At 43.3% G+C, this 13,692-nt stretch overlaps 1 protein-coding gene across 6 annotated transcripts in view; it reads right to left on the reverse strand.

Moving 5' to 3' along the window:
• Positions 1 to 1,062: 1,062 nt before the first annotated feature.
• Positions 1,063 to 13,692, reverse strand: part of LOC140458166 (rho GTPase-activating protein 8-like) — a 106,109-nt gene continuing 93,479 nt past the window's right edge. For all 6 annotated transcript variants that reach the window (XM_072552360.1, XM_072552358.1, XM_072552359.1 and 3 more), the window contains exons 12-13: positions 6,858 to 6,961; positions 1,063 to 2,424 (exon numbers count right to left, since the gene is read on the reverse strand). In XM_072552360.1, the coding sequence (XP_072408461.1) occupies positions 2,227 to 2,424; positions 6,858 to 6,961 (302 nt within the window). In that variant the 3' untranslated portion in view covers positions 1,063 to 2,226. The remainder of the gene's footprint in view (positions 2,425 to 6,857; positions 6,962 to 13,692) is intronic.

Raw genomic sequence — 13,692 nt, forward strand, 5'->3', positions numbered from 1 at the left:
GGTTTGGAAAGGGTGCAGAGAAGGTTTACGAGGATGTTGCCTGGTATGGAAGGCGCTAGCTATGAAGAGAGTTTGAGTAGATTAGGTTTATTTTCACTAGAAAAAAGGAGATTGAGGGGGGACCTGATTGAGGTTAACAAAATCATGAAGGGTATAGACAGGGTGGATAGAAACAAGCTTTTTCCCAGGGTGAAGGATTCAATAACGAGAGGTCATGCTTTCAAGGTGAGAGGTGGAAAGTTTAAGGGGGATACATACAGCAATTACTTCACAGAGGATTGTGGGCATCTGGAAGGCATTGCCAGCAGAGGTGGTAGAGGCAGGCACGGTAGATTCATTTAAGATGCTTCTGGACAGATGCATGAGTAGGTGGGGAAGAGAGGGATACAAATGCTTAGGAATTGACCAACAGGTTTAAACAGTACATTTGGATCGGCTCAGGTTTGAAGGGCCGAAGGGACTGTTCCTGGGCTGTAAATTTTCTTTGTTCTTTGTTCTAGATTGGGTTAAGCGATCTGGTTGGCATGGACGAGTTGAACCGAAAGGTGTGTTTCCATGCTGCACATCTCTATGACTCTGTAACTGACAATTCATATCTGCATATTTTGCCACCACTGAGAATACAACTCATTAATTAAACAATCACGGTCGCAAGTTAAAACTTAACCTTAACGACGCCAGGGACTTCTAAAACTGCAGCGTCTTCACTCTTCCTCGCTGTACTAGGTGCATTTTAAAATTTGTACCTATGTTTATTCATGTGTTCAATGTTGAATTTTATGACTTGAAGTTAGCAAGTAACAAAATTTCTCATTCTTTCATTTGAAAACTTTGTAATTGGTTTATTTGTGTTGATTTAATGAACTACACTTTCATTGAAGTGTGAGACAGCTACGTGCTAAAAAGAATGCTGTCAAACATATTCCATCCCCACTGTTATTAAACCAGCAGCTATGACCACCACAGCAACTATAACCACCACAAACCCTGGGCAGAATCACAATCAGAACAGAGAGATACATTTTTTTCTTGTATAAAAATAATAGTTACAAAACCAGACAATGCAGTCAATGTCACATTTTATTAAATTAACAAAAATATAAATACATAGTGGATAATAAAAAAACTTCCTTCCCTGTTAAATACACATTAGCCCACTTGTGCCACAAATTGACAGTCTCCTTTCACCCAGCACCTCAGACTGGAGCAAACCCAGTGTGCGGAGTTAAGAGTCTTTACTCTGACACCTGGAACAGTCTGATGTGAAAGAAAACTTAATGGTCTCACCTTGGCTGCTAATGCTTCAAGATCTTAATTTTAAAGTCTTCATATTTCAGCATTAATGTTCACTGAGAACTCAGAAGGAGGATTCCCAAGCAGAACGTAAGGTAAAACTAGGACAGGGGAAGAAATGTTTTGTGTTGAAGCTTTCTGCTTTTCTTTGACAGATCCATCACCAGTTTCCGTACATTTGTTGCAGGCACGATATAGTATGACCATTCCTTGACCTTGGGAAGTCAGTTTTCCCACAATCTGCCCTCAAACGCGAGTGACATTAAATACATTTGGCCTTATTTACTCTTGTTAGATACTTCGTTTTTACATTATTGGAAAGGAAAACATTCCTTAACAACTATGTGCAACAGAAGATTAATACTACTTTATGGTACAAATGCGCGAGTCACACTAAGATTCTATCTGGACAACACATGAGAAATTGCAGATTTTTCGCAAATGTTGAATACTAAGAAATATCATTTTCTTGTTTTAATCCTTGCACTACACACCCATAGTTCAGCAGGCAAAGTACAAATCTGCACCTCCCCTACTGTAAAGGCAAAACTAGATCAACAAAAGGACAAAGTAACAGGCATATCAAAAGTCTACCACATTTCTAAACAATTTCACTGCATAATAAACAAAAACGCTGATTATTTGCTTTAGTTTTCGTGTTTTATACAGATAATTTGAGGACGATTTGAATGACTTTTAACTAGCCAGTTGAAACAACATTTGATCATTTTATCACTTACTGATACAAAGATGGTGAAGAAGCAAGAGACAAACAAAATTCAAGCATCAAAAAGTGAGAACCATTCGATCAGGCCCTGTGGTTTATGTAACAGAATACAGAACAGACAACTGCTGTTGCCTGTTCTATCAATAACATGGATACCCATTAAGATCAGTTGACTTTGAGGTGAGTTGCAGTGTTTGTAATAGTGTTTATGGCAGCACCTCATTAGGCAGAATCCTAGAGGTGAAGACCTGGTTGTAGTACTCAATCAGTAGCTCAGTAAACATGTTTATTGGAGTTAGAGCATGCAACGTTGCAGGTCCATTCGTGGGCCAGATCAGGTTCACTCCAAAGACACATGCCAGGTTTGATGGGTTCATTTTATTAAAGATACTTTCCTGCGATACCTATAAGACACAATGGACTTTATTAGATTTTTGCAATATATCAATGCAAAATGAAGATTTATCTACAGAGTTAGTTAAGAGTTGTTATGGTTCTAGTCTAATAATTGTTCTGGCATGAGTATGGGGCAAAGATGGTATCCTCAGAGCAGCTCAATATGGAGTGGTTGGAGATTCAATGTAATTTGGGATAATTTGGCATTATTGGTGCTTTTGAAAAGACAATAGGTTAGGGAATAAACAAGGAATAGATTTTGACATATACTTCATTGCTATCATTTTTGATTTTGAGAGCCCATTATTCACTTTCAAGACTGTCTTACAGCGCCCACATCTTACTTACAGACATCAAAATTATCTTAATGCAAAATGGCAATTTTCAAAAGGAAAGAGAAGCTCTCCATTGGTTGGAGTCATGCCTCATACAAAGAAAGATGGCTGCCATTGTCAGAGGTCAATCACCTCAGCCCCAAGACATCTCTGCAGGAGTTCCTCAGAGTAATCTCCGAGGCCTAACCATCACCAAGCTGCTGCTTCCTTCCATCACAAGATACGAACTTCAATTTTCCCTCCCACATGGTTGACAATGCCCTCCAGCGCATGTCCTCCACTTCCCACACCTTTAACCCCCCCCCTCCCTCTCAATGCAACAAGAACAGAACCCTCCTGGTCCTCACCTACCACCCCACCAACCTCTGGAGACAATGCATTATCCTCTGCCACTTCCACCACCTACAAACAGACCCCACCACTAGAGATACATTTCCCTCCCCACCCTTATCAGCATTCCCTCCGTGACACGCTTGTCAGATTCACGCCCCACCAGCCCACGCCCAACTTCCTGCCACCGCAAGAAGTGCAAAACCTGCGCCCACAATTTCCCCCTTGCCTCCATCCAAGGCCCCAAAAGGATCTTTCCACATCTGACAGAAATTTACCTGTACCTCCACCAATGTCACCTATTGTATCTGATGCGGTCTCCTCTACATTGGGGAGACAGGACACCAACTTGCGGATCGTGTCAGAGAACATCTCTGGGACACCCGCACCAACCAACCCCACCGCCCTGTGGCTGAACACTTCAACTCCCCCTGCCACTCCACCAAGCACATGCAGGTCCTGGACCTCCTCCATCACTAAACCCTAACCGCCCGAAGCATGGAGGAAGAATGCCTCATATTCTGCCTTGGGACCCCGTAACCTCACAGGATTAATCTGGATTTCACCAGTTTTCCCATTTCCCCTCCTCCCACATTATCCCAGTCCCAAGCCTCCAACTTGGCACCACCCTCTTGACCTGTCCATCACCTTTCCCATCTATCCGCTCCACCTTCCTCTCCAAACTATCACCACCTCCCTCATCTTTATCTACCTATTACCTTCTCAGCAACCATCCCCCACAACCCCACCCCCCTCCCTTTTGTCAGCCCACAAGCCTCATTCCTGATGAACAGCTTATACCCGAAATGTCAATTCTGCTCCTCAGATGCTGCCTGTCCGGCTGTGTTGTTCCAGCACCACACTCTACTCTGATCTCAGCATCTGCAGTCCTCACTTTCTCTTAGGTATTCTCCTAGGTGCACAATGTCCCGCAGTATTCTGCGGCTCCTCAGATACAGAAGCAGCCTATGTCTATATGCAGAGAGACCTGAACCATATTCAGGCATAGGCAGACAAGGTGCCATAAACACTTGGATCACATGAAAGCCAGATAATGACCAACTCCAACAAGTGAGAATCTTATCTTGCCTCCTTGATGTTCACTGGAAAACCCATCACTGAATCCCCTCCCATCAATAATCTGGGGTGTTACCATTGACCAGAATTGGACCAATCCTATAAATATACAACCACACAGCAGGTGAGAGACTTTGGAATTCTGAAATGGGTAACTTCCCGACTTTCCATAGCCTTTGCACAATTAACAGGGCACAGGTCAGGATTGTGATGGGATACTCCCCACTTATCTGGTTCAACTCCAGTAGCACTCAAGCAGCTCAACACCGTCTTGGATAAAGTAGCCTGTTTGACTGTCACCTCATCCAGCATCTTAAACATTCACTCCCTGCATCACTGATGGCATCACAGCACCAGCAGTCTCAACCATCTATCAAAGATGCTGCAGCAGCTCGCCAAGCCTCCTTTGACAACACTTTTGAAATCGACACCTCTATCAAGGGCAGCAAGTACATGGGAACACCACTACCTCCAAGTTCCTCTCCAAGGCACACTCCATGCTGACTTGGAACTATATCTTTGCTCCTCTACTGTTACTGCGTTAAAAACCTGGAACTTCCTTCCAAAGATTATTGTGGGGGTGTACCTATACCATGTGGACTGTAGTGATGGAAGAAGGCAGCTCACCTCCCATCCTGAAGAGCAATTAAGATAGGCAACAAATGCTGCCCTGTGACATGGAAACACACACACACAGTACACAGGAGAAATGGACTTTTGAAAATTCATATTGACACGTCATGGCCCAGACTGGCACAGTGATAACAGCCAGAAATCTCATTATACACCAGAGGAACAAGGTCTGCCTCGCTGTCTCATTGAACCATGGTGAAAGAAATGTTTCCAAATATACAAACACTTTCCAAAAATGAATGGTGTGAACTGATGGGGCCTGCCAGGTCTTTGAAAAATGGAATGCCATTGCATGTTGCTCAAGTGTTTCTCAGGCCAACAAAAATCAACTACTTCAAGAATTTATACCAAAGAGTATAAAGATGGTATCTTTTCATTTTTCTGTCTGTCTGATTGCAGACTGAAATGTGAAAGGAGCTGGTTTAAAAACCAAAGATTGTTGAAGGATGACCGCATTTTTAAAAACAAGCAGTTTACATAAAAACAGTGAGCAAGAACAGGCCAATGAGCAGCTCAACACCGTCTTGGATAAAGTAGCCTGTTTGACTGTCACCTCATCCAGCATCTTAAACATTCACTCCCTGCATCACTGATGGCATCACAGCACCAGCAGTCTCAACCATCTATCTATCGCCCCTCACGCTGCACTGCCACTTGAGAAGGTTATGGCTGATCCTACTGTAACTTCCAACCCTACCTTCCCACCTAGCACTGGATACTTTTAACACGGAATGGAATACATTGTTAGCAAGCAAAGGAGCAGAAGACAATCAAAGACTTCCTTTATGAAAAGACGGCGGAAGCAGCATTCCAAAGATGAACAAGTCCCAGAGAAAAGAAAAATGTCTCACCCCATCTGAGCAGGTCAGAGGTCACATGACAACTGATCATCTTCCAACAGATTTATCTGAAATCATAAGCTTTCGGAGTGCTGCCTCTTCATGGGGTGAAGGCTTCACCTCATTCAGGAGGAGCGCTCCAAAAGCTTGTGCTTTCAAATACACCTGTTGGACTATAACCTAGTGTTGTGTGCTTTCTGACCTTGTCCACCCCAGTCCAACAGCAGCTCCTCCACATCGCGGCTGTCTTTGGAAATGTAACCATCATGGGTGAATTAAGTAGTGGGTCTTTATGTGCACCCAGGAAGCCAAATACTGTATCGGGATTTGAAAGACTAAAGCAACTAGCAGTTTCAGCTTGAGGGGCTGCAGGCAATTAATTCAGAACAGTACAAAATTCAGTAACGATTTCAACTGTTTTCCCAGTTTAAAGTATTAGTATCACCATCAGAATCAAATCAATAGGCCAAAGAACTAGAATTCTGTTTCAGAACTGCCTTGCCATGAACATAAATAGCCATTAATCTTGGGCATTTCAGTGATTTGTCTATTGATGGGTGTATACCATGTTAGCTCCTCCATCTCACAGACCAGCAATGCCTCAAACAGCACCTCCATGCTGCACAGCTGTGCAAGGGTTATGCATCCACCAAAGGCCTACAGATACTGAAGGCCGCAGGTGTAAACCCCAACTTGTGCTGAATTCCCTGACAGTAATATTTCTGTGTGAGAGAGGGGTGGAGTTAGTCAGACTGCCATCTGGTGACCTCTGCTGAAAATCATACATCTGGCCTTTAGAGAAAGGGACCAGACCCAATTCCATCGCAGTTTGAATAGGCCACAGCCATCTACCATCCAGGCTGATATGAAAGCTCTGGCAATTTGAAGATGTTTTGTTTTAAGAAAAGATTGCCTAATGCAGAGGAACAATGGTCTAACAAAAATAAACACTGAGAAAGCCTGACGGGGGTGAGGAAGGGAGAATGATCAAGGTGCAGCACAAAGTGGTACAGTGCCCACTTCCCTGTTGCTGTTGGAGAACACCCTTTCAACATTGTGATAGCTCACCAGGTTTCTGCAAATGTTTCTTTACAAATCTGATTTAAGCTGCTCTACTCCACTGCATATCACTGTACTTATGAAACCACATACATATAACAATCAACTAAATATCAATCTTTACAAATGACACATAGAGCAGTGCACAGTTTCTTTTTCAATACTCACCATGTTAAGAAAGCATATCAGGTATTTTGCCACAATGTAGTTGTGTTCTGGAAGTTTTTGGATTATTTGTTTGCATCGAGTTACTCGTAGACTGCTTTCAACACCTAGAAAGAATTGTTTTAAAAGTGAACGCATCAGTTAAAGCTCAAGTCAACTGCATAAATGAAAACAGCAGCAACGTACCTTGTCAGCTGCTAACAATATGTGCCCACTTGTACCACAAGGGAGTTGGTCCTGTACCAGGAAGCTTCAGATTATCTACAGTAACCTGGTGTGACAGTCTGAGCTGCTGATGTACTGGTGTGCAGATACAGCCTTTGTCTGTAGGCCCTGTGTTGAGGTTCTGCCTCATTCTAGCCAAGTGAAGGTGCACCTGCCTGAGGAGCAGGAAGCTGGTGGTGACATGATGTGTGTGTGAAGTACCTTACTACACATTGGCCATCAGCTGCCAAGCAGCAGAAGCACTCCCTCAGTGGCCATGGCTGAACTTATTCAGTTTCACTGATAAAAGTCTTCCCAAGTTTGTCAGTCTCACAGAGAAAGCTCTTTGCTCTATTCACTACGTAGTTAGCTCCATAACCTTTAACAGTGGTAAAAGGAGGAAGTAGGTCAATCTTGAAACTTCATAAGTGACAGTTAATGCCATTTTTATATTATCTTACTAAATTACCAACAGATCAAAAGATTCCCACCCCACATTGTCTCTCACAATAAAAGATTATCTTGGACTTTGCCTTTCTGAGTGTACAACACAGCTTTTACCCTCTGCCCCCAGGCATTCTTCCTAACTGTATCCAATTGTTATGCAAATGCAATGATCATTTCATTCTCATCAGCACATATATAGATACCTCTGCTTGCACCATCAGAAAGAATAGTTCTGTATATTGAGTGATGAAGCAGAGCAATTTTGGCAGTTTTCTTTTAATGAGAACAGTTTAATCGCTTTAATAGCGCAGATTTCCTGCTGACTGATCCGCATTAACCAATCTCATTATGACCCATTTGACAAAGTTATTTTATAGTTTTCACTGTTTGTTAAACTATCAGCCAAATGTCTACAGCTTTAAAATATTTAAAATAAAGCACAGTGCCTCAGTGGTTAGCAACGCTGCCTCACAGTGCCAGTCAGGGGAAATGCAAAGTAATAGGGGGGTGGGTCTGGGTAGGAGGCTCTTCGGATGGTCAATGTGGACTTATTGGGCCAAATGGCCTGTTTCCACACTGTAGGGATTTTATGAATTCTATGAATAAAAGGATCTTCACAGGCAGTGCCACAGACTATAGAGCCCTGGGGCTGTCACTTTAGCAACTGAGCAGTTTTTGAGGAGCTTTGGTGGTGGCATTTATTTAAGGAAATCTGGAGGGGGGTTACAGCACAGAAAGTGGTCCCTTGCATGAAGACATTGGGTTTAGCATTTTATTAGCGGGAGCATTCTGTTCAAAATATGTTGCAGAATGTAGTACCCTCTATCTCCATAATTGTCTGATTTTCAGCCAAATATGAAAAGAGTGTCACTTCCCTGGCTGTCGAGCTCTGTTCTTTGTTTGCTCCTTCACTTTCTCTCCTTGTCGACAGCAGAATCCTTTCTGCTACGTCATCCAGTGAGCTGTCCTTTAGCTGATCAGTTGTGGCTCGCACAATGAACTTGCGGGCGTCATATCCAGATTTACTAAATTAGCATGTACAATTTGGACAGGGATTACCCAGCAGTGATCAAAAAAGTTCATTTTTTCTACTTCTGAACTCAGGGACGCAGAATTCAAATATTGCAGTCTACTCTTCTCTCACTTGAGAAGAGACTTCAGTCTTACTTCGAATAAAAACAAACATCACTTTCAGAGATTCTGTATACAGCACACAAGAGCGTTGTGAAAATTTCGACTGTAGCTGTAATCGATTGTAATACCCCCATTTATTTCCTATGTCTCCTGAAGGAAAGGTTTCACATTGGGATACAATTAGGCACAGTCAGTCCTGACAATGGTGGCTGGTATACAGCCCCTGTCAGCCCTTCAGTACTCAACAGTTAGAGAGTTTCAGTGCTCCTCGAAGTAAGTTGACCTCTTCAGGTTTGACCTGTAGATTGTGTACCAGCAGTTTGTGGTGATATCAGCATTAAGGTCCATGCATAAATATCCACTTCTCAAAATGGCATTCCCAACAAATTTGTTACCTTTCACCCACTCTAGCAACCTTCACAGCTGAACAGGCCACTAGTACAAAGTATAGCACAGGGCAGAAATTTAAAAGGGTCCTTTTTGATTTGTACGCTTAGAGTAGACACACCAGGACAGAGGAAAGTCTACATTGTCAATCTGTTGAAATATAATGAAACCAATACAGGCCAAAAAAAAAACTGCTTTTGCAATTATCAGCTATTTTTGAAGCCAAGGACAAATTACGGATTGAATGGCAATTGTTACAGATTTGTTTGGTGATGCAAAAGTACTAACTTACTGCAACTCCAACGGCTTTGATCTGGGTTCATTCGTTACAAGCTGTTGATATCAGCCAAGGTGACAGCTCGTTAGTGGTGTCTCTGTGGAACACTAACTGTAACGCTGAACCTACAAGATATCCCTCAGCCCTTGCACAAAAACTAAGCAACCTATTGCACCTTATTGTAATACCCATTTTTCATGCATTTATCTCTACAATAGCAGATTCAGCTTACATTTCACACTGCACCAGAAACATTACTCCTCACCACTTTAACCTTGCAGGTTACTCAGAAAACCATTAGTTCTTTTTGTGAGATAACTACTACTGCAAGATCAGACTAACCTAAATAACCCTTCGTTGTACTACCTTCCACATCCCTGTGCAAGAGTCGCTTAAATATCCCTAATGTAGCTGACTTCTACTACCATCACTGGCAGTACATTCCACGCACTCACCACTCCATGTTGTGAATATTTAGTTCATCATTCATAAGTTTTAAAAATTAAAAACAAAACGCTATTATAAAGTTTTAACTATGCAAATGGGAAACTGGTGAAACGAACTTCGAAGTAAATGTAACACAATCGATGAATAATTAATTTTCTGAAGTTTGTGAAGGAACCAGGGAGTCTGGACGAGTTGTAAAAAAATCTATGAGCAACAGAAATTATTCACATTGGTTGCAGAATCATCCAGTTGTGCTGGAGGTAAAATAATTTGTTGGCGTTTTTGTTTGAATCATCTGAAAGCATGCTACTTCAAGGAGGGAGTATATCTGGTTTCTGCTTAATGAATCAGTGTGTTTGCTGACATAAGCAAATAGTTTTGTCGGGGCTTTGTAAGGGAAGAGCAGTTGGAAGATTTGCTCCAGCCTGCAACTCAGTAAAGGAACCATCAGAGGGGGAATGGACAAAACTGTCTTCAGCTGCACATGGAGCTGAAGAGATCAAGTCATGAGGTCTTTATAAGATATTGGAGAATCACTAAGCCAAAAGTGAATTGCTGTATAATTTGTACCTCAGGAAATTCCAGAGGTGCTGTTATCTTTTGGGCTGGTCCCAGAAATTAAAAAAAAGGCGTTTAAAATTTCACAAGTTAAGTGAACTCTTGGGGAAAGAATAAAACTGGCTTTATAACATAATTTCATAAAACTATCAAGTGAAGTTAATGGTTTGTTTTGTTTCAGTTCTCATCATATAAATGGTAATGTTTGGTGTGTTCAAAACATGAAATCTGTAGCGGAGATCTGTCAGGTAATTGCTGTGTATTCAGACTTCTTTTACAAACATTAAGAGACCCTAACAGGATTGTGACACAATGTGACTCCATATCAGAGGAAATGAAAGTTCCTAGAGTACAAGATAAAGTTGGATCGTCACGTTTTCCACACAATTATATAAGTATTAACAATAGGTAGATGATAGCAATGAGGTATACAGGGTTCTGTTCATAAAACTAATGGCTGTCACTAGTGGGCAGGTTCTGATATACATCAAGGATTTCCAAAAGGGGCTACTTCGAGACATCACTGTAGGGTGCTGGGAGAGGGTACAGAGAGACAATTATCCGTGGCAGGATTTTGTTTATTTCATGAATTTTTGTAATGAATTTCTCCAAGTCCTGAAACTGTGGGAATGTTATATAAAATAGTTCATTAAAATCAGCACGCACTGAAGAGGGTACAGAACCACAGGTAACACATTATACACAGACCTCAATTCTACTCACTGTACACTATAATGGGGCTTCAGTTGCGTAGCAACTGTCCAAACGAAGTGAGCTCAGAACAGACTCAAGTGCTTTCTTTTCCCCAGTTGTGTGCATTATACCTACCATGGTGTGACCATGAAAAATCAACACACAGTTAAAGACAGATAACATGAAGGAAAACATAGAGGTTATCAATGTTAAGGAACATAGTAATGAATTTTTCACATCAGTACCAGCTGACATTGTGAGAGAGACAACTACTGATTCAAGATGCAAATCCCATGCTATGGAGCAAAATGCTGAGACAAGAAACACAACAGGGTCTACATCAGAGACATAAGGGCCAACCTCACCCAGGCCATCAAAGAGGCAAAGCGTGCACACACACAGAGAATACACAGCCACTTTCAGGACAGCAGCGTTTACGCGGAGCGTGTGGAAGGGCATCCAGACCATCACCAACCACAGGACAGCATCGCCTGCTTGTGCTAGTGACACCTCCCTCCCGAATGAGTCGAACAACTTCTCTGCATGGTTTGAAGCATGGAATGATGTGGCGACGAGGAAACCTGCCCCCCCCACCCCCTCCCAATGACCAGGTAGTGTGTCCTAACATGACCAACAATGAGGAAAACCCCTATGCAGAGTCAACCACAGAAGGCTGCTGGACCAGCTAAAATCCCTGGCAAACTGCTCAGAGGATGGTCTGACAGACTGGCAGATGTTCTCATGGACATCTTCAACATCTCCCTGAGCTGTGCCATGGTTCCAATGTGCTTCAAGGCCGCTACCATCATCCCCGTCCCAAAGAAGCCTTTAGCATCCTGTCTCAACAACTACAGCCCTGCTGTACTCACACCCATCACCATGAAGTGCTTCCAGAGGCTCGTGATGAGGCATATTAAAACTCTGCTGCCCCCTCACTGGACACCCTGCAGTTCATGTATCAACCCAACCGCTCAACAGATGATGCCATTTCTACCACCCTCCATCTGGCCCTCACCCACCTGGAGATGGAGAACACCTACATCAGACTACTGTTCGTAGACTTCAGTTCTGTATTTAACACTACTGTTCCTCAGCACCTGATTGGAAAGCTAAGTCTGCTGAGTCTAAATACCTAAGTAACTGGATCTTGGACTCCCTGACTAGGAGACCTCAGTCAGTCTGGATTGGCAACCGCATGAATACCATGGCACGCACCCCACCCCCCTCACCCCCCTCCCCCCTCCCCAAGGCTGTGTGCTCAGTCCACTGCTGTTTACCTGCTGACACATAACTGTGCAGCAATGCACAGGTCGAATCACATCATCAAGTTCACTGATATGACTATAGTGGGTCTCATCATCAGGATACACGAGTCATCATACAGAGCGGAGGTGCAGGGGCTAACGGACCGGTGCAGAGCCAACAACCTGCCTCTGAAAGTGGACAAAGCAAAAAGAGGTGGTTGCTGACTTCAGGAGGGCACAGAGCGACTACTCTCCGCTGAACATCGATGGCTCCCCTGTGGAGGTGATGAAGAGCATCAGATTTCTTGGCGTACACCTGGCGGAGAATCTCACCTAGACCCACAACACCAGCTCCATAGCTAGGAAAAAGCTGAAAATGTGTTGCTGGAAAAGCGCAGCAGGTCAGGCAGCATCCAAGGGACAGGAGAATCGATGTTTCGGGCATAAGCCCTTCTTCAGGAATTGCCCGAAATGTCGATTCTCCTGCTCCTTGGATGCTGCCTGACCTGCTGCGCTTTTCCAGCAACACATTTTCAGCTCTGATCTCCAGCATCTGCAGCCCTCACTTTCTCCCTATAGCCAGGAAAGCCCAGCAGTGTCTCTACTTTCTGTTCAGGTTGAGGAAAGCCCATCTCCACAGCCCCCCCCCCCCCCATCCTCATCACATTTTACAGAGGGTTCATTGAGAGTTGTTGCATCACTGCATGGTTCGAGAATTGCACTGTCTCAGATTGTAAGACCCTACAACAGATAGTGAGGACAGCTGAGAGGATCACCAAGGTCTCTCTTCCCTCCATTACGGATGTTTACACCACATGCTGCATCTGAAAGACTAATGGCATTGTGGAAGACCCCACACACCCCTCACTCAAACTTTTCCCCCACCTGCCATCTGGCAGAAGATACCGGAGTATTCTGTCTCTCACAGCCAGACTGTGCAACAGTTTCTTCCCCAAGTCAGGCTCCTTAACACAGTATGATTGGACCGTTTCTATCTGAACTTCTTTGCACGACTTCAAATTGCTGCTAGAAAAATGTCTATTATGCATCATTCTTCTATTATACTGTAACTTGTGTGTTTTGCACTTCTAATGCACTTTATGCCGTGTACAATTGTGTAGTTTGTGTTGTCCACGTAGCACCCTTGGTCCAGGAGGAACGCGGTCTTGTTTTTACTGGATCAGTTGTATATGGTGGAAATGACAAATACAAAGCTTCTCTCTCTCTCTCTAAAATGTGACAAAACTTACACTCGAGTGGGATTCATTTGGGCGGAGGTGCAGATGCTGGAGATTACAGTCAAGATTAGAGTAGTGCTGGAAAAGCCCAGTAGATCAGGCAGCATCCGAGGAGCAGGAAATTCAACGTATTAGGCAAAAGCCCTTCATCAGGCAAAGTCCCACCATTTCCTGATGAAGGGCCTTTGCCCAAAACATCGATTTTCATG

Source organism: Chiloscyllium punctatum, chromosome 32 (assembly GCF_047496795.1).
Source record: "Chiloscyllium punctatum isolate Juve2018m chromosome 32, sChiPun1.3, whole genome shotgun sequence".
In the NCBI taxonomy this organism is placed as follows: domain Eukaryota; kingdom Metazoa; phylum Chordata; class Chondrichthyes; order Orectolobiformes; family Hemiscylliidae; genus Chiloscyllium; species Chiloscyllium punctatum.